The sequence below is a fragment of the Pan paniscus genome, chromosome 18 (assembly GCF_029289425.2).
Source record: "Pan paniscus chromosome 18, NHGRI_mPanPan1-v2.0_pri, whole genome shotgun sequence".
In the NCBI taxonomy this organism is placed as follows: Eukaryota; Metazoa; Chordata; class Mammalia; order Primates; family Hominidae; genus Pan; species Pan paniscus.
In genome coordinates, this window is record NC_073267.2 from 85,189,039 (window position 1) to 85,215,879 (window position 26,841).

The following is a 26,841-nucleotide window of genomic DNA, read 5'->3' on the forward strand; positions in this document are numbered from 1 at the left end:
TGGAAGCAAGCGTGAAGACCATTTTTATCACTGTAGGAGGACAGAGTCGTTTCAACAAGACACAAAATCCACTGGCCATAAGGAAAGGATTCACATTCAACAATATGATAAACTAGGTGAAACTTTTTGAAATTTGATTGTGATGAGGTGGTGATTTGATTTCACAGGTATATACAAATGTTTAATCAAACTTTATACTTTATGTGCAGATGTTGTATATCAATTATAGCTCAATGAAGCTTCTTTTTTTTAAGAAGCCTGAGGGGAAAATGCCATAAAGTAAGTTAACAAAACAACAACAACAAAAAACAGATGACAAGCTAGGAGAAACCATTTGCACAACAAAAATAACAAAGCATACTCAAAAGAGGCTGCGGTAAGTCAACAGCAACATGGGCACAGCCTTGAACAATGAAAAAGGAATACAGTTGATTCATAAGCATGAAAAGATGTTCAGCTGCCCCAGGAATTAAAGAAGTGCAGACTGAAACATCAAGTAACATTTTTCACCCATCAGGTAGGCAAAAATTAAAACCATTGATTTAACCCTGTAGAGGTGATGGGGCAGTTGTGGCGGTGGGGGGGGCGCGGTCTGTAGGAGTGGGTGACAAAGGCACATCAAAGACAAAGCTAGGGGACACAGGGTCTGTGGTGGCCATGAGGAGTTGATACAGTGTTGATGTGGATAATATATCTTCTTGATGCAAAATAACAAAAATAAGGCCCACCATTGATTCCCCAACAGCCTCTTGATAGGTGGGTTCTCTGACCTATTCCAGGCGACACTGTTTCTATGCACCCATCAGCCCATCTAGTGCTTTGATTGCCCCTTCTGAGCTCCCACAGCCAGAGCAGAGGCAGCAAGCGTGCCTGCCCCTAATTGTGGGTGACTGCTGGGCCTAGACACTTCTAGCTGCATCACAGGGCCTACAGGTAAGGGGAGACACTAATTACAGCCCTACCAGCAGGGAGGGAGCCTGGACCCTGGTGGAAATTGGAAGCTGCAGGTGCCAGGAGCCCTCCGTTCTCAAGTGTATTGGTCAGGCAATGCTACGTAACAAACCACCACAACACTCAAATGACTGAAACACAATAAGCACTTTTATTGCTCCTAAAGTCTTCGACTTGGCCGCAGTGCTGGGCTCAGCTGGTCTCGCTCATATGTCTTTATAGCTACTCTTCTCAAGTGGTGGACTCAGTTTCCCCACCTCTGAATCTGGGTGAGCCCTGGGACTCCCTTTGGCCAGTAGAAGGTAGCGGAAGTGGCTGCGTGCGGATCAGCTGGAGCTGGCTGGTCTAGGATGGCCTGGATTGGGACCCCTGAACTCTCCTTCTCATGGTCTCCGCTTGTCCAGCAGGCTGGCCTGGGCTTTCTCTCGGGCAGAGGCGGAGGTCCAAAGCAAAGGAGCAGCACGCAGGTTCTCTTCAGGTGGAGGAAAGCAGAGGCGTCAGCTCAGACTATGCCTTTTTCACATAAAAATGATTTTCAGCTGAAGGCAATTAAGAAGCAGAACGTGCAGGAAAAGTTCAGGTTTCCCTCCCCTTTTCTGCCTAAAGGCACGATATAAACTCTCCATCACTGGAGACAACCCTTAACTCAGAGGTGGTACCAGAGGCTGCTGCAGACAAATCCTGTTGCATCAGCTTCCTCTCGGATATTTACCATCCCGTAGTTTACCACCTTTGGAAGCCTAAAACTGTTGTCCTTGGTCATCCTATCTCTACAAATTTACTGTCTTTTTTAAAAATGCTGTGTAAGACAGTGTTCCAAGCCATCACTTTGTTACTTTTCGTTGAGGCTTATCCTGAGTGATGTTGGCTGCCTGTGTTAACAAACTGTTTTTCGCCGGGTACAGTGGCTCATGCCTGTAATCCTAGCACTTTGGGAGGCCAAGGCAGGTGGATCACCTGAGGTCAGGAGTTCCAGCCCAGCCTGATCGACATGGTGAAACCCCATCTCTACTAAAAATACAAAAAAAATTAGCCGGGCGTGGTGGTGTACCCCTGTAATCCCAGCTACTTGGGAGGCTGAGGCAGGAGAATCACTTGAAACTGGGAGGCGGAGGTTGCAGTGAGCCAAGATGGCGCCACTGCACTCCAGCCTGGGGGACAAGAGCAAGACTCTGCCTCAAAAAAACAGAAACAAAAACATTGTTTTTCTTTGTGAATCTGTCTTTTCATTAAAAAGTCTCTCTTAATCTGTTTTGTTTTGCTATAACAATACCACAGATGGGGTCATTTATTTAGAGATAGGTGTCTTGCTCTGTCACTCAGGCTGGAGTGCACTGGCATGATCATGGTTCAATGTAGCCTCAACCTCCTGGGGTCAAGCAGTCCTCCCAACTCAGCCTCCCAAGTAGCTAGGACTACAGGTGCACGACACCATGCCCTGCTAATTTTTTTTTAACTTTGTAGAGATGGGGTCTCACTATGTTGCCCAGGCTGGTCTTGAGTGCCTGGTCTCAAGTGATCCTCCTGCCTCAGCCTTGCACAGTATTGGGATTACAGGCATGAGCCACTGAACCCAGCAAGGGTCATATATAATAAATAGAAGTGTATTGGCTTACAGTTCTGGAGGCTGGGAAGCCCAGGATCAAGGAGCCAGCATCTAGCGAGAGCCTTCTTGCTGTGTCCTAGCATGATGGAAGGCATCATATGGCAGAAGGGCAAAGTGAGGGCGAGAGAAAGACAAAGAATGAACTCCTTCATTTAAAAGGCACCACTCTCAGGATAACCAACTCACTCCTGAAATAATGGTGGTTTTTTTTTAAGACAGAGTCTCGCTTTGTTGCCCAGGCTGGAGTACAGTGGTGTGATCTCAGCTCACTGCAATCTCTGCCTCCTGGGTTCAAGCGATTCTCCTGTCTCAGCCTCCCAAGTAGCTGGCATTACAGGCATGGGCCACCACACCTGGCTAATTTTTGTATTTTGACTAGAAATGGTGTTTTACCTTGTTGGCCAGGCTGGTCTCAAACTCCTGACCTCAAGTAATCCACACACCTGAACCTCCCAAAATGCTGGGATTACAGACATGAGCTACCATGCCTGGGCCCAGAAATAATGTTATCTACCCATTCACAAGGGCATAACCCGCATGGCCTAATTTACTTTTCATCAAGCCCCACCTCACAACACTGGGGATCAAGGTTCCAACTTTGGGAGACACAATCAAATCACAGCAGAGCCCCAGCTGAAAACCTCAGACAGGTGGAGGTAAAGTTTTGCTTCCAAGGCCTATGCTTCAAACTGGCTCACAGGAAGTTGCACTACACTCGTCTACAGGACAAAGCAAGTCACAGGACCAGCCTGGATTCAGAGGTGGAGAAACAGACTCCATTTTGGGAGGCTGAGGTGGGCAGATCACTTGAGGTCAGGAGTTTGAGACCAACCTGGCCAATATGGTGAAACCCAGTGTCTACAAAAATACAAAAATTAGCTGGGCATGGTGGTGCATCCCTGTAGTCCCAGCTCCTCAGGAGGCTGAGGCAGGAGAATTGCTTGAACTCAGGAGGCAGAGAGAGGCAGAGGTTGCAGTGAGCCGAGATTGTGCCACTGCACTCCAGCCTGGGTGACAGAGCCAGACACCATCTCAAAAAAAAAAAAAAAAAAAAAAAAAAAAAAGGCCCTGGAGAGCTGTCTCCCATCTTCTACCATAAGAGGACACAGCTAGAAGGCACTGTCTGTGAAAAAGTGGGCCCTCATCAGACAACACGGGTGGCTTGATCTTGGACTTCCCAGTCTCCAGACTCATGAGAAAAACATTTGTTTATAAGTTACCCAGTCTTTTTTTTTTTTTGAGATGGAGTCTTGCTCTGTCACCCAGGCTGGAGTGCAATGGCTTGATCTTGGCTCACTGCAACCTCCACCTCCTGGGTTCAAGTGATTCTCCTGCCTCAGCTTCCCGAGGAGCTGGGATTACAGGTATGTGCCACCATGCCTCGCTAATTTTGTATTTTTAGTAGAGGAGGGGCTTCGCCATGTTGGCCAGGCTGTTCTTGAATGCCTGATCTCAGGTGATTCATCCCCCTCAGCCTCCCACAGTGCTGGGATTACAGGCATGAGCCACTGCATCCAGCCAAGTTACCCACTCTTAAGGTATTTTGTTATAACCACCTGAACAAGAACAAAGACATTCTCTAAGCCACGTAGTACACATTCATAAATCTGGGGTTTTAAATACCTTCCTCCTATTATTGTCATGAGGGACAGATTCAAGTTTCATTTGGTTGAAGCTTCTAAACCTGGAAGGAACCTAAAATGAGCTTCAGCTTCAAGGCTAATGTGCCTGTTCTCCCTCCACGTAAAGCAGAAAATGCCAGATCTCCCTTGCCCTGCTTGCTTTGCAGGGAGGATGTGACTCCACAATCCAGGTTCCCCCAATCTGTGGCCACACCCAGGATGAGGATCAGAAGCTAGTGACCACCAGCATCCCTCCTGGTAGCTGATGGCAACGTGAGGGAAACTGCCTCATTTCACAGGTAACAGGGTCAGAAGTTCTGTTGGCAGCCAACACAGTTCCCAGACCAGCTCTGTGTTCCAATGTGACTTGGGTTCATTTATGTGGCTAACTCAACTTCTCTGTCCTTTCCAGAGGTTCCATGAGCTCTTCTTTTAAACATGTACTGGGCACTTACAGGCTGTCATTTCCTGAGCTCGGGACTAAACCCTCTACACATCCAGCATTCCTTTACTAAGCCCCTTTGCCCCCAGAGCTAGGAGGTGTGGCTCACAGGCAGGGATCATCCTCTGCTTTCCTCCAAGGCCTGGACCAGAAGGACCAAGGGAAGACAGTTCCAGCCCAGAGCCATTTCCCTTCCAACCTCTTGGCAAGCCTGATGAGTTCCACTCCCCCCTGATGGGCACACCTGCCTTCCAGGCACTGATCCTGCTTTCCCCCTCTTGCTCTGCCACTCACTGTGCCTGGCTTGCTGCCCAGCCTTCTCTCCTCCTACCTTTCCCACTTATTGCCTCCTTCCAGGCTTGTCCAGGATGATAAGCTCTGGTCTCAGCATTCACAGCCTCCTCTATCTCTCAGCTGTGTCCCTGGTCATGACTCTGCTTGCTCTTCCCTAAAGCAATTAAAATAGGAAAATCCGACCCTTCTCACCCAGGAGGCAGGTCCTCTCCTACCCACTGGAGACCCAGAGCAAAAGCTCTCTCCTCCCTTCATCCTCCTTCTCACCATGTGATTTCAGACAAGTCCTTTCACTTCCGAGTTTTGCCATGTGTGCCTGTGTGCATATGTATGTGATGTACAGACCTCTGGAGCCATTTCACCACAGTGCCTCTCCACTCCCAGCCAGTGCCAGGGCACCCCCTCAGCTGCTGCAGGATGTGTCACCAGAAGGAGAGAGTTAAAGGGGAAGAAAGCCCTTGAGTAGGAGCCAAGTCATCTGAACGCACACCCTGTGCCCAGAGGAGGCAGGGGCAAGAGTTGCTTTCCATGAAGAGTGCACCTGATGAGAAGGCAGCTCCAGAGGACTCAAAGGAAAACCAAGAATCAAGAGAGAAAGAAACGTGCAGTCCTTGCCTACTTGGGGAGTTGGGGGGGTCGTACCACAAACTCCTTGGTCAATATAGGGACCTGCTTCTCCGTGCGCCCCAGCCCCCTCTGCACCATGCACTCTCCTCCCGGGCCTAGTGCCTGCTACAACTATGGCCTCCACTAATTTCGGGGGTGCGAGGCGGTGGATGATGCCCAAGTGAAGCCGTTCAGGCCTCGTGGCAGCACCAGATCAAGGGCGAGGTTGCGCTGCTCGTCCTCAGAGTACACAGGCCGGTAGCCCAGCAGCTGCAGCGCACCAGCGCACAGTTCTTGCACGCGGCGGATCTTGGCAAAGGGCAGCGCATGGCGCCAGGCCTGGGAGACGTTGAGCGCATTCCTGGACGAAGTCTTGAAGGCTTCGCGGCGCGCACCAGGTCCAGATCCGTGGGTGATGTTATGGATCCAGGCCTCGAGCTGTGGCGTGAGACTGAGCCCAGTGAAGGCGTAGAGCGCACGGATTTCTGCCAGCGGCTCCCGCGCCAGGTCCTCGAAGCGCACCAGGCGGTAGCGGCCGCGCAGAAAGGGTGGCGGCTTGAGTGTGGCGGCCTCGGCGATGCGTACGTGGCTACGGCACACCTCACGCACCACGCGCAGGCCGGGATCGGCCTCCACCCACGTGCCGTTGGTGCCCAGCACGATGCCGTTGTCACGCGCCAGAGCCTTGGCTGTCTGCTCCCGGGAGCGCAGCACGGCCCGCGGGTCGCGCACCAGGTGCACGATGCGTAGGTTGAGCGCGGGGTCGCTGAGCAGCGGGTAGAGCACCTGCAGGTTGAAGAAGCGCACCTCCTTGAGCACCACGTGGCTGTAGGAGCGGCAGGCCTCCCGGGCCAGGCTGAAGGGCTGCCGCGCGCACAGTGGCTTGCACACGGCCTCGCTGCTGATGGTGCCTCGGGGAAAGGCACTGCAGGCGGGTGGCGAGCACAGTGCACGGCTCACGGCCCACTGGAAGAGGTCGGACAGGTTGCGGCGCCAAGGCAGATAGGCATCAAACACGTCCATGTCGCACAGGAAGACGGAGCGCACCAGGTCGCGCACAGCCATGTGCAGCGTTGCGGCGCTGCCCTGCGACAGGGTGGTCCACACGTGCCACGCGGGCTCCATTAGGTAGAAGACGTCGGGGTGCTGGTTGAAGAGTTGGCCCACGAAGGACGAGCCCGAGCGCCACGAGGACAGCACCAGCACATGCACGCGCGCCTCGCCGCGTGCTGGGGACGAGGGCCCTGGCCGGGAAACCAGAAAGAGGAGGAGGAAGGTCTGCGCCAGGAGGAGCGCGGTCACTGCTGTGCTGGAGACGCGCGGCAGCCACATGCTGACTGCTGGGGGCCTTAGGGAGGAGAGCGCAGCGGTTAGGGGCTGCAGCCTGCACGCCCATCCCGTACCCCACTGCCCAGTGCCCGCAGGGGGCAGATTCGACCACCAGACCCGAGCATCCCATGAACATGATGGTCTCAGTGGGGAGCTCTCCCGGAAATGTGGCCTTAAGACACAACTCAGGATCCAGTCTAGCTGAGAGCAAAAGTACAAATGCAGAATGCGGTCGGAAATCTGTCTACATGTGAGTCCTGCCTTCTTAATGTGAGTCCTACCTTCTTAGTTACCTACCCACATTACCATTGTCTATTTGGAGAGGGAAATATATTTCAAACGGAATTTCTGTCTTTTGCTTAAGAATTCCTGTAAGGAAACTCTTTTAGGTTGTTGAACTGACGGGCGCTCTGGTGGATGTCACAGCACGGCCAGGCTCCCTGAGGCTCTTCCACTCCGTAGCCTGTGGTCTTTTTCCTTCTTTAATTTCCCACACTACACTGACATACATAGCCTGTGATCTTGAACCAAATATTGGATCGCCCCGTGACTCAGTTTACCCATCTGCAAAAGGGAGATGATACCAGCACATAATACAGGATTTAAGTGGATTATTGGAAAATGGGAACATGTTTGAATATCCCGGATGGACAGGAGGGACATGTAGTAATCTCCCTAACTGAAGAGTGCCCTTGCTACAGCGTGTGCTTCTGCAGTGTATGATTTTTTTTTTTAAATAGACAGGTATAACTTTTCTTATGGAAAATAACTTTTCTTATTGAAAATAAGCAAATAGGCGCTGGGCATGGTGGCTCACGCCTGTAATCCCAGCACTTTGGGAGGCCAAGGTGGGTGGATCATCTGAGGTCAGAAGTTCAAGACCAGCTTGGTCAACATGGTGAAACCTCATCTCTACTAAGTATACAAAAATTAGCCGGGCGTGGTAGCGGGCACCTGTAATCCCCAGCTACTCAGGAGGCTGAGGCAGGAGAATCGCTTGAACCCGGGAGGCAGAGGTTGTAGTGAGACAAGATCGCGCCATTGCACTCCAGCCTGGGCAAGAGCGAAACTTCATTCCAAAAAAAGAAAAGAAAAGAGAAGAAAATAAGCAAATAGGCAGGATGCGAGCCTGGGATTCAAGCCTGCAATCCCAGCACTTTAGGAGGCTGAGGTGGGAGGATACCTTGAGGCGAAAAGTTTGAGACCAGCCTGGGCAACATATGGATAGCCTGCCTGTCTCTACAAAAACATTAAAAAAAAAAACCAAAAAAAGAAAAGCCAGGTGTGGTGGAGTGCGCCTGTGGTCCCTGCTACTCGGGAGGCTGAGGTGGGAGGGCTGCTTGAGCCCAGGAGTTTGAGGTTGCAGTGAGCTTTCATCATGCCACTGCACTCCAGCTTGGGCGACAGAGTGAGACTCTGACTCAAAACATACAATACAATATCAAAATGAGCAAATAAGGCCAGGCACAGTGGCTCATGCCTGTAATCCTAGCAATTTGGGAGGTTGAGGTGGGCAGATCACCTGAAGCCAGGAGTTCGAGACCAACCTGGCCAACATGGTAAAACCCCATCTCTACCAAAAAAAAATACAAAAATTAGCTGGGCATGGTGGTGCATGTCTGTAGTCTCAGCTACTTGGTAGGCTGAGATGTGAAAATCGCTTGAACCCGGGAGGCAGAGGTCGCAGTGAGCTGAGATTACGCCACTGCACTCCAGCCTGGGCAACAGAGTGAGACTTTGTCTCAAGAACAAAAAAATGAGCCAATAAATAAAGTGGACAAAGAACACCAATTGTTGCCATCACCGGTAGGGGGTGAAGTGCTGAAGGCAGCATGGGCTCCAGAGGGAGGGTGTCCTGGAGCCCTGTGGGTTTGCAAGGAGACCAGTTGAGGCGGAGCTGGGATGGAGCCAGAGAAGCAGAGAGGTGAGAGCAGAGGACTGTCCCGGCCAGCTGAGGGGACTCACCACCGTCCAGGGCTGCTGGGAGAGCTGCAACGCTGATCACAAATCCATGGGAGATGATTAGAGGTTCCTCAGCACCTGGTAAAGCAGGAGGGCGATGGAGTCACACTCTACAGGGGAAGATAGCCCCAAAAGCGACACAACTTCTCTGAGGCTCGATTTCCACTTCTGTAGGATGGGATGTGCAACATTTAACCTCTTAGGGCTGTTGTGAGATGCTGCTGCAAACACCTATGAAGAGGGGGCCTGGGAAAGCATTCCTTACACACATGCCCCCATTACTGTTACTGTCCCTGTGCTGAGCTACTGTTTGGAGAGGAGGAACCCCTCCCCCTGGGGAGTCTCCCCCGAGAGGAGACACCCACAGGCCACCTACTCTTCCAATCCCAGTATCTCACAGGCCACCCTCTGGCCTCCAACCACCAGCCCTTTAGTGGACCTTAAGAATGTCACATAGGTCAGGTATGGAGGTTCATGCTGGTAATCCCAGCACTTTGGGAGGCCAAGGCAGGCGGATCACCTGAGGTTGGGAGTTCGAGACTAGCCTGACCAACATGGAGAAACCCCATCTTTACTAAAAATACAAAATTAGCCAGGCGTGGTGGCACATGCCTGTACTAGGGAGGCTGAGGCAGGAAAATCACTTGAACCTGGGAGGCAGAGGTTGTGGTGAGCTGAGATCATGCCACTGCGCTCCAGCCTGGGCAACAAGGGGGAAACTCCGTCTCAAAACAACAACAACAACAAAAATGTCACACGTCTCACAGGGTGGAAGGAACACTGAGCCAACCTCCCGCATTCCAAGGTCCCAGAGTGTTCTTCTCTTTGCACCTGTTGCTTCTGCAATGATCTCAAGACTGGGTGACTTTGGAAGGGAGGGGCCTGGAAGTTTTCTCCTTGCTCCTGCATCCTTTGCTCCCTGCCTTCCCCCTTCCCCGGTCCACATCGCCCACTGAGAGAAGCCAGGGTCTAACTTGTGAGCAGATCTCCTCTCTGCCCCTTTCCCTCATCAGAAGGCAACAGGGGTGGGTGGAGGATGCCCAGCAGCTCTGTCACCAGCCGACTCCAGATCCCACGGCCACTCTGGGAAAACCTGGAAGACGGGGAGAGTAGCCACACATCTGCTCCGCACATGATCAACGCTCCTCCAGTGCCAGTGGGCTGACGATGGTTGGCTTCCTGCCAATGGGGCGCCGAAAGAGAAGGGAACTCATTTTCTGACTTCAATGATCACAAGTGCTAGGTGCTTCAAGTCCATGCGATGACTTAACTCAACGGGCCCTGAGGTGGGCATGATGATGTCAATTTTTCAGGTGAAAGACTCAAGGCTTGGAGAGACAGCTAGAAAGCTGGGACCCCAGGACTCCTGTTCCTAAGCTCCTGGCACTTCTGATCCCAGGCTGTGGGCTTCTCCCACCTGTGACTGCTCCCTGCAGAGTGCAGGACCCTGCTGCTCTGGCCCAAACACAGTTGTCCTGGCTAGCTCAGCCCTTCCCTGGGTAGGGAGGATCTTGATCCCAAGCCAAGGTATTTGTTACCTGTGTTCCAGGAAAGCCAGAGGTCTTCCTAAGTGACTCACACACTACAGGAACTGCTATGAGATCCTATTACTGAAACTCAAGAACTAGGAAGGTGGTTGAATCATCCTACGCCACAGAGTCTCCAGAAGACCAGTTCCTAGCTGAGAGCATTCTGATAGGAGCCTTACGTTCAGCACAGTGGACATTTGGGCCAAGGTTTTGACATTAGGAAGAACAAGTCAGGCAGACCCTGTGATAGGTACTTCTGTCTTCATGATTAAATGCTATCATCCCAAGTCCCTGGGAGGCAGAAATGACCATCCCTCTCTGTTTTAATTGAAGCAGTGGGGCTCAGAGACATGAATATCCAGTAAGAAGGAGGAAGGGCAGGGGCTTAAATCCAAGAGCCAGCCGGGTACGGTAACTCATGCCTGTAATTAGGGCACTTTGGGAGGCGGAGGCGGGTGAATTGCTTGGGCCCAGAAGCTCAAGACCAGCCTGGGCAACATGGCCAAACCCCATCTCTACTAAAAATACAAAAATTAGCCCGGTGCAGTGGCGCGGACCTGTAGTCCCAACTACTCAGGAGGCTGAGGTGGGAGGATTGCTTGAGCCTAGGAGGCACAGGTTGCAGTGAGCAGAGACTGTGTGACTGCACTCCAGCCTGGAAAACGGAGAGAGACCCTGTCTCAAAAATAAATAATAAATAAATAAATAAATAAATAGGCCGGGTGTGCGGTGGCTCATGCCTGTAAACCCAGCACTTCGGGAGGCTGAGGCGGGTGGATCACCTAAGGTCAGGAATTTGAGACTAGCCTGACCAACATGGTGAAACCCCGTCTCTACTAAAAATACAAAAATAGCCAGGCATCATGGCAGGCGCCTGTAGTCCCAGCTACTCGGGAGGCTGAGGCAGGAGAATCACCTGAATCCAGGAGGTGGAGGTTGCAGTGAGCCAAGATCACACCACTGCACTCCAGCCTGGGTGACAGAGCGAGACTCTGTCTCAAAAAGTAAATAAATAAATAAACAAACAAACATACATAAATACATCCAAGAACCAGACTCTCACTGCAGGGCTCTGTGGTGGGTGTCGCAGTCCTGAGCCTTTGTCCAGTGCCCTTTCCCATCCTGGAAGGCCTATCTCCCCCTTGAAAGTCTTCCCTTGATGGGGGGCACATATTTATTATATGTTTATTTTTTGGAAAAGCTAACACATAGGTGTTGTATAAAATTCTAAGCCACGCATGGTGGCTCACGCCTGTAATCCCAGCACTTTGGGAGGCTGAGGCGGGCAGATCACTAGAGGTCAGGAGATCGAGACCAGCCCGGCCACCATGACAAAACCCCATCTCTACTAAAAATACAAAAATTAGCCGGGTGTGGTGGTGAGTGCCTGTAGTCCCAGGTACTTGGGAAGCTGAGGCAGGAGAATCATTTGAACCTGGGAGACGGACGTTGCAGTGAGCTGAGATTGCACCACTGTACTCCAGCCTGGGCGACAGAGCGAGACTCCATCTCAAAAACAAAACAAACAAACAAAAAAACTCAAGGTAAAGATGAGGGCATTGCCAGCTCATGTTTCATATGTGAAGACAGGAAAAGAGGCCACACTCCCTGGGCAGACACAGCCCCACACCAGAGCACAAGGCCAGTCAGGCAGAAGAAAGTGACGTTTCCTATCTCTCATGCCCTCTCCAGCCCTCCAACCTCAGAGGCAATTCTGCTTTAAATTTCCAACAAGTAATTAATGGTGATGATGGTGATGATGATGATGAAAATGATCATATTTTTTCAGGAGGAGGGTGGAAGTAAAAAGTACAAGAGGCCATAAAGGGAATAGAAAGTTCTGTTTCCTGTTTTGGTACCCAGGAGCACCCTAAGCAGTGGTCCTTCTTAAGTCACAGAAGCTTTTTTTGACATTAACTCTTTTTAAAATTTATTTTTGTCAAAATACTACACATAGCTTGAGAAAGGATAAAATATGCCTGGAGGCCAGGCACGGTGGCTCATGCCTGTAATCCTAGCACTTTGGGAGGCCGAGGTGGGAGAATCTCTTGAGCCCAGGAGTTCAAGGTTGCAGTGAGTTATATCATTCTACTGCTCACCAGCTTGGGCAACAGAGTGTGACCCTCTTTCTTAAAAAAAAATCAAAAACCTAAAACCACAGCAAAACACTCCAGCTCACAGCTGAAGCACTGAGAGTACATTTCCTTTCTTGTTTTTTCTTGTTTCCCTTAGTTTTCCTTGGGGCCAATTGCACTAGATATTAGAAAGGTTGAAAGAAAAATTTAAAAGATGTGAAAAGTAGAAGAAAAAACATAAATGACAGATAAAGGTTGGAAAATAGAGAAGAGATAAGATCAGCAAAAGATTCATCCAGGAAAGCCAGTGCTCAGGATCCCGATCCTGGCAGAGCTGACAATCAAGTTGGGGACACTGAAGACACATCTGGCTATGTGATGGTCAAGAGGCCTGATGGTGTCCCAGTGGATGGCCTGGACATCCAGCCACGGGAGGGTCACGCTGGTCCTGGCTGCATCCTTATCTCCTGGATTCCAGCAAAGTCCCCACCTGGCCTCCCTTCAGTCCATCTTGTACAGTTGCCCCCAGAGGTGCCTACATCACACATCTGATCCTGTCATTCTCCTTTTCAGTAACCTTCAGCTTTCCAACCTTATCTTCCATATCCCAGGCTTCAGATGGCCGGGAATAATCAGTGTTCATCAAACAAGCTCCATCTCTCACAACTCCTTCACCCATGCTATGAGTGCGCAGCCCTGACTCCCACTGGGAGGCATTTCAGCCTTGCCTGCAGCCACCTCCTCTGTGCCTGTCAAGGCATGCCCCACTCTGCCCTGCATTGTACTTTGCTTTCCCTTCTTGCCTGTGAGCAACCCGGAACTTTGGATTGTGGTTTTTTGCAAGCGAACACCTGTTCTCCGGTGACTAGTGTGAGGATTGGCACTGCACAGGTGCACTGGACATACTTGGTTCTGTCCACTCAGTACCTGTTTTTCCTTCTGATAACAGTATCTAGGCTTTTCCCTGGGGAACCACCTTCACCCACTCAAAAGTGCATGTGGCTCAGATGGGGCTGATCCACCACTCCCAGCTCCTAAGGGTCATGTGTCCCAAGACAGACTCACCTCTATATTCCACACACTGACCCTGCCCACCCCCAGCTCACACAGAACTATTGGCCTAGGAATGAGACATCTGCTCAACTGCAATTCTGGAGTTTTGTTGATCACAAAGGAAGAGGAAACTGCCTGGGTTTAAAGTCAACAACAGAAGAGAACTCAGCAGAGAAAGTTCACAGGCAAGCTGACAGCATCATCTAAGCATTTGGATCCAGTTGTGCAAGGCTTACCCATGGACCCCTCAGCTGAGGGAAGCATTCACTTTCTGCTTAAGTCCCTGGGAGATGAGTTTCTGTCACTTACACCCAAGAGTGGTGATTAGAGAGTGACAGTGAAACCGTTGGTGGGGTGAGGTGGGAAGGGTGCAGGGGCAGAGCTTCTGGGGGCTGGCCCTGTGTTGTTTCTCTCTGACAGTGCTAATTACATGCGTGTGTTCAGTTTGTGAAAGTTCACCAAGCTGTACTTTCATTATATGTACTCTGAAGAATGGCATACTTCAATAAAAAGTAAAGAATCCTGACTGAAGAAGATAGTAAGAGTCACGTCAAGGAATGTCCCAAACAACAAATGAGTAGAGGACATGAACAAATACTTGCCATTGCAATCAGATACTCTGTGGTCCACATCCACAGGGAGGAATTCCCCAATAGCCCACATGGCTTTGTGCCGAGCACCTTAAAGTCACAGGATCTTCTAAACATCCCTTACCATTTCTTGGCCTGGCCTGAGAGACCTAGGAAGGAGCTATGGTTCTGCCTGATTTGCAAATAGGAAAAGCAAGACATTGACCAAGGATGGTTTTCCATAGCAGGGTTGAGCTGGAGCCCAGGAGTCCTGGCTCTCTGGGCAGCACTCACTTCCAGCCAAGCTCTGCCTACCCTCGACACAGCAGCTCCAGGCCGGGAGTGGTGGCTCACACCTGTAATACCAGCATTTTGGGAGGCTGAGGCAGGTGGCTCACCTGAGGTCAGGAGTTTGGGACAAGCCTGACCAACACGGTGAAACCCCATCTCTACTAAAAGTACAAAAATTTGGCCAGGCGTGGTGGCTCATGCCTGTAATCATAGCACTTTGGGAGGCTGAGTAGGGTGGATCACGAGGTCAAGAGATCGACATCATCTTGGCTAACACAGTGAAACCCTGTCTCTACTAAAAATACAAAAAATTAGCCGGGCGTGGTGGCGGGCACCTGTAGTCCCAGCTACTCAGGAGGCTGAGGTGGGAGAATGGCGTGAATCTGGGAGGCGGAGCTTGCAGTGAGCTGAGATCGTGCCACTGCACTCCAGCCTGGGTGACAGACAGAGTGAGACTCCGTCCTCCCTAAGAAAAAAAAAAAGAGAAAAAATACAAAAATTAGCCAGGTGTGGTGGTGGGCACCTGTAATCCCAGCTACTCGGGAGGCGGAGTCAGGAGAATCGCTGGAACCCAGGAGGCAGAGGTTGCAGTGAGCCCAGATCATGCTACTGCACTCTAGCCTGGCAACAGAGTAACACTCCGCCTCAAAAAACAAACAAACAAACAAAACCAGAACAACAGCAAGACACAGCAGCTCTTCTTGTTACCAGCCTGTTCCAGCCCTGTTCATAAAATCTAAAGGAACAAAATGTAACACTAGGTATAGATCCCAGGTTTAGATTTCTCTGTTTAGAGTTGGCTGGAGGCCATCCCTGTTCGAGAATCCCAAAGCCACCTGGGCACGGTGGCTCACGTCTATAATCCCAGCACTTTGGGAGGCCGAGGCGGTTGGATCACCTGAGGTCAGGAGTTCGAGACCAGCCTGGCCAACATGGTGAAACCCCGTCTCTACTAAAAATACAAAAATTAGCCACCATGGTGGCAGGTGCCTATTTGTAACCCCAGCTACTCCGGAGGCTGAGGCAGGAGAATTGTTTGAGTCTGGGAGGTGGAGGTTGCAGTGAGCAGAGATCATGAGCCATTGCATTCCAGCCTGGGCAACAAGAGCAAAGCCCCGTCACAAGGAAAAAAAAAAAAAAAAAGAATCCCAAAGGCTGGAAAAAACATACCCAATGAGGAGTCAGTGGCCTTGAGGCATCAAGAGCTACGACTGGGGCCAAACTGCTCTAGTGGAGCCCTGGGTATTTGGAAGGAGGAAGGCTAACAAGGAGCGAAAGAAAGAGGAAGAAAGAAGAGAGAAAGAAAACAGAAAATGACACAAAACATAAAGCAGGGAACATAAAACATAAAACAGGCCAGGTGCGGTGGCTCATGCCTGTAATCCCAGCACTTTGGGAGGCCGAGGTGGGTGGATCACATGAGGTCTGTAATGGGAGGCTGAGGCAGGAGAATCGCTTGAACCCGGGAGGCGGAGGTTGCAGTGAGCCTAGATCGCGCCATTGCACTCCAGCCTGGGCAACAAGAGTGAAACTTCGTCTCAAAGAAAAACAAAACCAAAAACAAAACAGAAAACATAAAGATGGAAGATGAGTGTTCATGGGGGGCAGGAACAAGGAACCCCTGCAAACATCATCTATGAGGGTTTCCTACATGCCCAGTCTTTCCCATCCATTTTCTGATTTGATCCTCACAGCAACCCTATGACATGGACCTGATGATCATCCCTATTTTATAGATGAGGAAAGTGAGGCGTAGAAAAATTAAGGGAGGCGGGGCATGGTGACTGATGCCTGTAATCCGAGCACTTTGGGAGGCCGAGGCGGGCGGATTACCTGAGGTCAGGAGTTCAAGACCAGCCTGGCCAACATGACGAAACCCCAACTGTACTAAAAATACAAAAATTAGCTAGGCATGGTGGTGCATGCCTGTAATCCCAGCTACTCGTGAAGATGAGGCAGAAGAATTGCTTGAGCCCAGGAGGCGGAGGTTGCAGTGAGCCGAGATTGTGCCACTGCACTCCAGCCTGGGCAACAAAGCAAGACTCTGTCTCAAAAAAAAAAAAAAAGAAAAAAGAAAAGGTACTTGCGGGAAGAATTCACACAGTGGCTGCTGAGTCAGAGTTGGAAGTCTAGCAGTGTAACCTTGGAGCTCTTCGCTACATAGGGTCAAGTGAAAAACAGAAGTAACAAAGCTGACATACACATATACATTTCTCCCATCTGTGTGTGTTCTTAGATGTGCATGTATTTTTCACACAGTTGGCTGGGTGTTAAAAATACACGAATATCAAAGAACACTCACAGATGGGAGAAAACAGTTGCAAATCATGTCTACAGAATGGGACTTGTACCCAGAATATAAAAAGAGCTCTTACAACTCAACACGAAATAGGCAAATATCCTATTTAGTTTTTTAAGAATAAGCATATTTAAGAAATATAAGAATAAATACATTTAAGAATGAATAAAGAAAAAAATTAAAATGAGTACAGGATTTGAGAGAAGTTTCTCTGAAGAAGATACACAAATGGAAAGATGCTCAACCAGGCGCAGTGGCCCATGCCTGTAATCCCAGCACTTTGGGAGGCCGAGGTGTGTGGATCACCAGAGGTCAGGAGTTCGAGACCAGCCTGGCCAACATGGTGAAACCCTGTCTCTACTAAAAATACCAAAAACTAGCCAGGTGTGGTGGCAGGCACCTGTAATCCCAGCTACTCGGCGGGGAGGGAGAATCGCTTGAATCCGGGAGGCAGAGGTTGCAGTGAGCCAAGGTTGTGCCATTGCATTCTAGCCTGGGGAACAAGAGTGAGACTTTGCCTCAAAAAAAAAAAAAAAAAAAAAAAAAAAGGCCGGGCACAGTGGCTCACGCCTGTAAACCCAGCACTTTGGGAGGCCAAGGCTGGTGGATCACCTGAGGTCAGGAGTTCGAGACCAGCCTGACCAACATGGAGAAACCCCGTCTCTACTAAGAATACAAAATTAGCCAGGCATGGTGGTGCATGCCTGTAATCCCAGCTACTCGGGAGGCTGAGGCAGGAGAATCGCTTGAACCTGGGAGGCAGAGGTTGTGGTGAGCCGAGATCGCACCATTGCACTCCAGCCTGGGCAACAAGAGTGAAACTCCGTCTCAAAAAAAAAGGAAAGATGCTTAACATTTTTAGGCAGTGGGGAAATGCAAATTAAACCACAATGACAAGTCACTTTCCATCCACCATGAAGGTTACAATTTTAAAAAGGTAATTATAATAAATAATATATAATTACAACTGTTGGTGAGATGACAGAGACGTGGGGATCCTCATAAAATGGGGATGTCAGATGGTGCATTTCCTGAAGAAACAATTTGGTGGTTTCTCGAAAGGTTGAATAGAGTGACCATATGATACAGCAGATCCACTCCTGGGTACACACCCTAGAGAACTGAACATACAAGCCCACATGAAAACCTGCTCATGAATTTGCACAGCAGCATTATTCATAATAGCCAAAAAGTGGAGACATCCCTAATGTCTATCAGCTGATGAATAGATAAACAAAATGTGGTGTAACCACACAGTAGACAATTCTCTGCAATAAAAAAGAATAAAGTACTGATATATACAAAGTTCAATGTGAAAACACTGAATATACTATAAGCCAGTGAACTGTACACTTTTAAAATATAAACTTTGGGCCGGACGCAGCGGCTCACACATGTAATCCCAGCACTTTGGATTAAATGGGTGGATCACCTGAGGTCAGGAAGGCAGAGTTTGCAGTGAGCTGAAATCAAGCCACTGCACTCCAGCTTGGGTGACAAGAGTGAAACTCGGTCTTAAAAAAAAAATATATATATATATATATAAAATATAATATACTTATATATAATATATATAAACTTTAACATACATTAATTCTATCTCAATAAAGCTATTATTTAAAAAAAATACAAAGTATGGGAGATGCACACTGAAGTTTGGTGTTTATTTTTCTATGGCCAGTTTACAGGTAATTTTTTTTTTATTTTTATATTTTGAGACGGAGTCTTGCTCTGTCGCCTAGGCTGGAGTGCAGTGGCACGATCTCGGCTTACTGCAAACTCTGCCTCCCGGGTTCATGCCATTCTCCTGCCTCAGCCTCCTGAGTAGCTGGGACTACAGGTGCCCGATGCCACGCCTGGCTAATTTTTTGTATTTTTTAGTAGAGACCGGGTTTCACCGTGTTAGCCAGGATGGTCTCGATCTCCTGACCTCGTGATCCGCCCGCCTCAGCCTCCCAAAGTGCTGGGATTACAGGCGTGAGCCACCGTGCCTGGCCGGTAATTTATTTTCTTACTAGTGCTTTGCTGCATTTTCCAGATAGTCTACATCAGACTTTTATCACAATGATAAAATCAGAAATTTCTAATTGGTTAAAGGAGGCTTAGGTGGAGTTTGTCTTTCTCCAGCTATCACTGCAGAGAGACAGGTGCCTGCAAAACCATCTCCCAGCTGACCTGAGTACCCAGTTAGCCAGAGAAGGCCAGGGGCATGAATTACCCGCTCTGCACTAAAAGGTGTCAGAGCTCCCAAGCACACTCTCAACTCCAGGACTGTGGGCTGGGCCAGGCTGTGGCTGAAGCTGTACCTGGCCCCCAAGCCCTGGCCACATCTGCCAACTCTGCCAGTCCTGGTGATGCAGCTGCATGGCATCCCCCAGAGGCAGGGGGCTGGGACTGCAAGGCCCAGATGCTGATGGAGAAAACAGATCTGCCTTCAAAATCTACTGGGAAATGAATTCTAATTAGCCTGGGAAAGGAGCCTCAAGCCTCCCTGGCTCAGAGCCACTGCCCTGGGGCATTTCAGAGCAGATAAGCAGATAGCAACACACAAACCCTTTTCCTTGGCTGGGAGCTTTAGGGATTCTCACAGGGCACTTCACACAGCACCTGACTTGGTCTAAATTGTAGTACCTTACAGCTGGAGGCCATAAAGTCTGAGGGTTCCCCACTTCTTCTGTGCAGCAACACACACAGGGTACGGAGTGGGATTGTGCTTTTAGCACATTTGCCTGTTTCCCTAAGTATTGACAGAGCCCTCTCATTACAGAGATAATCTGGAATGTTCCCTGGTTTATTAACCATTTATTTTAATTACCTTATTTTTTAAAAGTAAATCATTCTTCCAAATCTATGACAGAAAAAGGAAGAGACTATTTTATAGGAAAATAACTCAGGGCCGGGCGCGGTGGCTCACGCCTGTAATCCCAGCACTCTGGGAGGCCAAGACAGGCAGATCACCTTAGGTCAGGAGTTGGAGACCAGCCTGGCCAAACATGGTGAAACCCTGTCTTTACTAAATACACAAAAAGTAGCCAGGTGTGGTGGCACGTGCTTGTAATCCTAACTACCCAGGAAGCTGAGGCAGGAGAATCACTGGAGCCCAGGAGTCCGAGGCTGCAGTGAGCTGAGCCACTGCACTCCAGTCTGGGCGACAGAGAGAGACTCCATCTCAAACAAAAACAAAAACAAAAACAAAAACCAAAAAACACATAGTCAAATGCAACATGTGGACCTTGTTTGGATTCTGATTTGAAAAAAACATCTGCCAGGAGATACCCTAGAGGTAATCAGATATATTTCAATATTGACTAATAGGTGATAGTGAGAAATTATTATTAATACTATTATCACTACCCAGAACAATCTTGTTCATGTATTTCTGGACCCATCTCCCCGCCCAAGACACTAGAAGCAGAATGGTGTCTGTCTCATTAAAGACAGTAGGTATAGAGCACTGAGGTTAAGACTGTGAATCCCACTTGACCATTTACTGCGTAATCTTGTGCAAGTTACTTCCTTCTGTGCCTGCTTGGTTAAAAAAAAATCTGGAAGGTCAGGTGCGGTGGCTCACACCTGTAATCCCAGCACTTTGCCAGGCTGAGGAGGGCGGATCACAAGGTCAGGAGTTTGAGACCAGCCTGACCAACATGGTGAAACCCCATCTTTACTAAAAATAAAAAATTAGCCGGGCATGGTGGCGGGTGCCTGTAATCCCAACTACTCAGGAATCTGAGGCAGGAGAATCGCTTGAACCTGGGATGCGGAGAGGTTGCAGTGAGCCGAGATTATGTCACTTTCACTGCACTCCAGCCTCGGTGACAGAGCGAGACTCCGTCTCAAAAAAAAAAAAAAAAATCTGTAAAGTGGGGGAAACAATATAACCCAACTCATGGGCTTGATTGAAAGAGTGAGTGAGTGGATATTTGTAAAGCAGAACAAAGTCTGGCCCATAGTGCACTTATGAGTATTTGCTTAGGAATCTTCCTTCCTGGGCCACACTTATATTCTATGAATCCAAGGGAAAGTCTGTGAATGAGGAAAACCCAAGGACAATGGCTCTACCAGATTCAGGTGCCCCAGTGCCCCAGCAACAGAATGTGGCAGGCACAGACAGGGTCCCCACAAGGGCAAACAAAACAGAAGACGCTGGAAAGTCATGGCTAGAGGACTGGCTTATGTTTTTTCTGAGATGGAGTCTCGCTGTTGTCCAGACTGGAGTGAAGTACCGCAATCTCAGCTCACTGCAACCTCCGCCTCCTGGGTTCAAGTGATTCTTCTGCCTCAGCCTCCCAAGTAGCTGGGATTACAGGCACTCACCACCATGCCCAGCTTATTTTTGTATTTTTAGTAGAGATGGGGTTTCACCATGTTGGCCAGGCTGGTCTTGAACTCCTGACCTCAGGTGATCCACCTGCCTCGGCCTCCCAAAGTGCTGGGATTACAGGCGTGAGCCACTGCGACTGGCCTTAGAAGCTTGGCTTCTGAAGCCGGATTGGGTTCAAATCCTGTCTCTACTACCAGTGAGGGGTGTGACTTAGAGCAAGTCACTCTCTGGCTCTCTATACTCCAGTTGACTCTGTTTGTAGAACAAAGCCAGAAAAGTTCCGGCCTCCCAGGCTGGAGAGGAGCCCAGCCCCAGCTCCCGGAGCAGCACAGCACCCTCAGAGGCCCTGGTACTTGGCCTACTCGCTTGTGGGTTTAAGTCAGCCAACTCCTTTCTACTCTTCAGGCCTCAGTTTTCCCATTCTCAAAAATGGGAAACTTGACTGCCTTGCCTCTGTGAAAAAGGAAGGAGAAAGGAAAGTCAACATTTGCTAGGCACCTGTCCTGAGGCCCAGAGGGCCTGTCCTGAAGCCCAAGATGAAGCCGTCAGAAGCAGTGACGCAGGACTCCAATTCCCCTGGGTCTGGTTCCAAATCAACCCGCCAAGCTACTGTCTCTCAATAATTCTATGGAAAAAGCCCTTCGAGAGCTTTTGAAAGTCATGTCCTTTGAAACTCAAGTATCGAGACAAAAGGGGTTCTCCCCTCGCAGTGAGGATTCCCCCGCGCAGCCGAAGCCCCAGCAAGACACTTCCAAACCGGCGCCAACAGCGGCGATGCCCTTTCCACGTTGCTGATGGAAAAGCCACTCCCAGCTCTTCCCGCCACCCCAGGTCCCCGGTGCAGGACAGAGGAGCGTCCCCAGCTGTGCCACCAGCCCGGCCCCCAGCCGACCCGAGTGTGGGGACATCCCCCGCGGAGAATGAAGAACCAACGTACCCAAAGCTTGGCGGCTCTGCCCGAGCTGCAGCGGCACGGTGGGGGACGCCTCTCTCCCTGGGCTCAGCAAAGGCTCCCAAACGTCGTCTCTTCCAAATTCCACGGCACAGCCAGCTCTTTCTCTTCACTGGGAGGGTCCGCAGGGGCTGACTTGCTCCTTAAGGTCCCAAGACTATTAAGCGACACCCGGTGAGGCCGGGAAAGGGGCTCTAAGAGGCATGGACGAGAATTGGGGGTGACCAAGCCACTGGAAGCTCCTGGAGACTCGAGGTAGAACGAATGTGGGAACAGGGCAGGAGTCCCAGAATGGGATGTTGAGGATGGGGGTGTCCTGGGGCTACCACAGGGAAGGACCGGGCGCAGAGCTCCCTCTGGAACCCGGCACTGCGGCCCGCGCCCTCTACTCCCCGCGCGCCGGCCAGCAACCCTCGGCGCTGCCCGGTGCAGCCCGCCCGAGAGCACACAATGAGGCGCTTTCAGACGTGGCTGCGGTCCCGGGGTGGCCAGCGGGAGCTAGCGCCGTGGGGGAAGGAAGGAGCCGGTTGGCCCACCCCCGACCGAGGGGCCACGCCTCGGGGGAGGGGCGCCGGCCGAGGGCGGGGCAGGAGGGCCCGGCAGGAGGGCCCAGGTGGGCTGGGGCTCTGAGAGGCTCAACTTTTAGCCGAGGATGTCAAAGGGCGCTGGCAGAGTCACCTCTCATCTGACTACAAAGGAACGTTGTACCCCACCCCACCCCAAATCCCCAGAGAAGGGGGGCTCCTGGGAGGACAAAGGCCCTAGTGAAGGAAGTCGAATCTTAATCTTGACCCTCCTCACTCTCGGGGGCATCCTTGAGGCGCGGTGACTTGGAATCCAAACCCTTCCCAAGGCCACGGCACCTGGATGACACATGGACCCGGTGCAGTGTCCCAACTGGGAAGAGCGGAGAGACCAGGTGGCCTTAGGAGCTGGGTCCGCAGCTTTTCCCCTCCTCCTGCGTATTCCCTGCCCTAGCCTAGGCCCAGAGGCGCAGGTTCATAGCAGGTCCAGATAAAGACATGATACGTTTCAATAAATAAGATATTTCCGGCCAGGGCCGGGCGCGGTGGCTCACGCCTGTAATCCCAGCACTTTGGGAGGCCGAGGCAGGCGGATCACGAGGTCAGGAGATCGAAATCATCCTGGCTAACACAGTGAAACCCCGTCTCTACTAAAAATACAAAAAAATTAGCCAGGCGTGGTGGCGGGCACCTGTAGTCCCAGCTACTCGGGAGGCTGAGGCAGGAGAATGGCGTGAACCCGGGAGGCGGAGCTTGCAGTGAGCCGAGATCGCACCACTGCACTCCAGCCTGGGCAACAAAGCGAGCCTCCCTCGAAAAAAAAAAAAAAAAAAAAAAAATCCGGCCAGGCGCAGTGTCTCACGCCTGTAATCCCAGCACTTTGGGGGGCCGTAGTGGGTGGATCACGAGGTCAGGAGTTCGAGACCAGCCTGGCCAACAGGGTGAAACCCCGTCTCTACTAAAAATACAAAAAGTAGCCGGGCGTGGTGGCAGGCGCCTGTAATCGTAGCTACTCAGGAGGCTAAGGCAGGAGAATTGCTTGAGCCCGGGAGGCGGAGGTTGCAGTGAGCTGAGATTGCACCACTGCACTCCAGCCTGGGTGACAGAGCAAAACTCTGTTTCAAAAAAAAAAAAAAAAAAAAAAAAAAAAAAAAATTCCCCCTTACAAATAACAGGGCAGAGCCCAGGCACCTGAAAAGGATGAAGCATTTCTAGGTCTTGTCAAATTAGTAATGGGATCTTAATCAAGAACTCCCTGCTGCTGGGAGAAGAAATAAGCAGTCCTTCCTGGTTGTGGTTTGGCAAGATGAATTAAGATTCTTAACAATGGTCCTAAGCTTTTCGGATTGGTAATTCCTTTCTAGGCGCTATCTTAAGGAAATAAACCAGAAACAAGGATTTATGTACAGGGTTCATATAAGTGTTGTTCATGATTTTGATATTGATTTTTTTTCAGATGGAGTCTCACTTTTGTAGCCCAGGCTGGAGTGCAATGGCGGGATCTAGGCTCACTGCAACCTCCGCCTCTCGAGTTCAAGTGATTCTCTTGCCTCAGCCTCCTGAATAGCTGGGATTACAGGTGCCCACCACCACGCCAGGCTAATTTTTGTACTTTTAGTAGAGACAGGGTTTCACCATGTTGTCCAGGCTGGTCTCGAACTCCTGAGCTCAGATGTGATCCGCCCGCCTCTGTCTCCCAAAGTGCTCGGATTACAGGCATGAGCCACTGTGCCCGGCCTGTTCATGATTTTTAAAAAGTTAGAAATAGTGTACAGGATAGAAAGATGTGTGCCAGAAGGCCAACCGTAACTCTGGGTAGGGGATTGGCCGGCAATCATTATTTTCCTTAGGATCATGTAATTTACATTTCCTTAATCAGTATTTAGAAGTTATCTGGCCAGAAAGCTCCAAAACCTCTTTACAAAGCATGAATGAGGAGAGGGGGCAAGGATGTGGAGGATAAGGTAAGAGGGGCGCAAAGAGAGAGAATTGCTTTAATAAGCTTCAAGATGGGCACTCAGTGGGGCATTAGACACCTCACCTGCTTTGGCAGAAACTGGACTAATCATTTGGAAGAATTAGAGATTTCTCTCCCACAAAACAAATTCAATAATTATCTCAAATATGACTTATCTATGGCTTCAGCTCAGTTGATAAAATCCTGTGTATTTCTTACCTTTCTTCCTCCTGCAACTATGCTGTGTGGTTCAGTTTCAGAAGCTACCAATAAATGATCCGTAAATAATTTGATATTCACCAGACACAGTTGTAATTTTCCAACCCGCAGCTCCCATATGCCATGTGGATTCCACTAAAAACTAATATACTTGGGGTTGGACCAGGAAACTTTTGCCAAAGAGCTAACAAAAGCTCCGAGGTCTTTGGGCAGAGCCCTGGCAAAGCAAGGCTGCTGGTGAGTAACTCGGAGAAGTGTGCTCAACTTCAGCCCTCCCTATTCTTCCTCCCTCCAAAGCCTTGCTTCAAAAATAGCTAATACAACCTTCCATGTTGAACATTTTAATTAGAAAGCTACAGAACATAATGGATTCTTTATACAAGTTTTGCATTCAGATAATTTAATGAAATGCAAACCAAAGTTTATACGTATCTTTAGCCATCTTTCCATGTTTCATTAAATTCTGGGGATTTAAACCACAAGCAATTTTTCATTTCAGTCTCAAGAAATGGGGCACACTGGCTCATGCCTATATTCCTGGCACTTTGGGAGGCTGAGACAGGAGGATTGCCTGAGGTTGGGAGTTCAAGACCAGCCTGGGCAACATAGTGAGAACCCCATCTATAAAAATAAATAAATCTCAAGAAAAAAATTTAGGCATCTAAAATAGCCAGAATATTAAAAAAAAGACAAGGGGGACAGTGTTAGAGAATTCCTCTGCTTGAATACTTCAAAATAGCTTTGTTTCCAAAACTGTTTTAGTAAGCCTAAAGGAGCACTGAAAACGACAACTGATCTCCAAAGTAAACTGAGGCACACACTGAGGGGTGTGTTTCTGGGTGGGCATGAAGCATGGATCACCGGGGCCATGTCCTTCCGTGGCAATGACCTGCTTGGGATCAGGAAGCAGCTCCATGTGTTCTTGGAGGAGACTGCACGCATCCTCAGGAGATCAATGGGCTGAACAAGCCATCTTCCGTGTGCAGAGGCCCCTTCCAGCCATCTCTGCTCCTGCAGACACTTGCTTAGCCACGAGGGTAATCCACTGGACTGCTTGGTATTCTGCTAGTGGCCAGGCTGGACTGACCTGCCCAGGCCAGCATCCTCTTTACACCCTCACTGCTTCTTGTGTCCTTCCCAAAGCTGCCCGCCCCACTCTGATGGGCACCCTGTTCCTTAGTCAAGGGAAACGCCAGCCGCTGGGCTTCCCGCTAGCCTTCCAAATAAACTTGTGGTTGTCAGGCAGCGGGAGCCAATCCCAACACCAACCCCTGTCGCCCCTGTCCTTTGCAGGAAGGGGGAGGGCTGTCAAGGAGGAGGAGGGCCAAGTGCCCAGGCTGTTGGGTGAGGGCCAGAAAGAACCTGTTGTGACAATGCTTTCTTCCCCCAGTGCTGCTGAGGGGGCTGAGAATGAAACAGCCCCTCTGACTTCAGCCTGCCATCCAGGGGCACAGATAGAGGGAAAAACCGGGCAAAGAGCCAGCCACAGTCGGGCAGGGATCCAGGGCTGCTCAGCTGAGCTGATGACAGATGACTGACTGTTGGGCTGGGGCAGGTGGACGGTCCAAGTGTCCTTCAGCGGCCCTCCCTGATTGCCTGTGCTAATGCGGCCCTTGCCCTTGGGCCCTGCCCCTCCAGGTCTCCAGTTAAAGGCCTCAGCTCTGGAAATCAAAGCTGTGAATGGGAAATGGAGAAGCCCAGGGGTGCAAAGTGCTAGTGATTGGCATGTTTGTCACAAGAGAGCCCTGAAAAGAGTAAGAGTGGCTCACAACAGAAGGAAGAAATGCACAGTGTGTTCTTCAGTTCAACAGAGGAAAAGTCTCTGCTTGACCAGAGATGGGACTCTTTCCAAGATGTCTGAACTGACTGCAATTTTCTCCTGAAATTCAACGCTAAGGCAAAGAAGGAAAACCCAAAAAGCTAATTATAGCCTCCAGGAACTCTCAGACCTTTCCACAAACTAGTCCCTGACAATTCTGCAGGAGCTCTGAAGATACGGAACTTGTGTAGAGCAAAACTGGAAAGAACCGTTGTCTCTGAGGGAAAAGCACACAAGCCCGCAGGTGTCCGCTGGGCTCTTTCAAAAGGTCCTAAGACGTTCCCAGAAGATGACAATGAGGCAGCCATGGTCCTGCTGAGTCTTCAGAACGGCCTTTCTAGGATAAGTGCTCCTTACACAAGTCTCCCCGGGGCGTCACTGTCACAGGGATGGTGGTCACCACCTGATTCTGAAACAC

At 50.1% G+C, this 26,841-nt stretch overlaps 3 protein-coding genes across 7 annotated transcripts in view; all 3 read right to left on the reverse strand.

Moving 5' to 3' along the window:
- Window positions 1–22,005, reverse strand: part of TMEM170A (transmembrane protein 170A) — a 49,484-nt gene extending 27,479 nt beyond the window's left edge. For 2 of the 4 annotated variants that reach the window (XM_034940737.3, XM_034940734.3), the window contains exons 1-2: window positions 21,890–21,945; window positions 8,816–8,890 (exon numbers count right to left, since the gene is read on the reverse strand). The gene's annotated coding sequence lies outside the window, so the exon portion shown is untranslated. Of the gene's footprint in view, window positions 1–8,815; window positions 8,891–21,889 lie in introns of all 4 variants that reach the window. The other 2 variants (XM_034940739.3, XM_034940735.3) reach the window with 1 other exon arrangement.
- Window positions 1,080–21,949, reverse strand: CHST6 (carbohydrate sulfotransferase 6). Of its 2 annotated transcripts, XR_008621285.2 has the most exons (4): window positions 21,890–21,949; window positions 8,816–8,890; window positions 2,568–6,869; window positions 1,080–1,423 (listed from the first exon to the last, which is right to left on the reverse strand). XR_008621285.2 is itself a non-coding variant. In XM_055099207.2 (3 exons), exon 3 carries the CDS (start codon window positions 6,851–6,853, stop codon window positions 5,666–5,668), a length of 1,188 nt encoding a protein of 395 aa, XP_054955182.1. In that variant the 5' UTR covers window positions 6,854–6,869; window positions 8,816–8,890; window positions 21,890–21,949; the 3' UTR covers window positions 1,080–5,665. The 2 variants fall into 2 exon arrangements, 1 of the variants encoding a protein (XP_054955182.1); XM_055099207.2 differs by having other exon boundaries at window positions 1,080–6,869.
- CHST5 (carbohydrate sulfotransferase 5) overlaps window positions 1,080–26,841 on the reverse strand; it is a 65,883-nt gene continuing 40,121 nt past the window's right edge. The window contains exons 10-12 of the mRNA XM_063597775.1: window positions 21,890–26,832; window positions 8,816–8,890; window positions 1,080–2,633 (exon numbers count right to left, since the gene is read on the reverse strand). The gene's annotated coding sequence lies outside the window, so the exon portion shown is untranslated. The remainder of the gene's footprint in view (window positions 2,634–8,815; window positions 8,891–21,889; window positions 26,833–26,841) is intronic.

Coding starts and splice junctions, on each gene's coding strand:
- CHST6 (XM_055099207.2), bottom strand. CDS start 6,853: ATGTGGCTGCCGCGCGTCTCCAGCACAGCAGTGACCGCGCTCCTCCTG.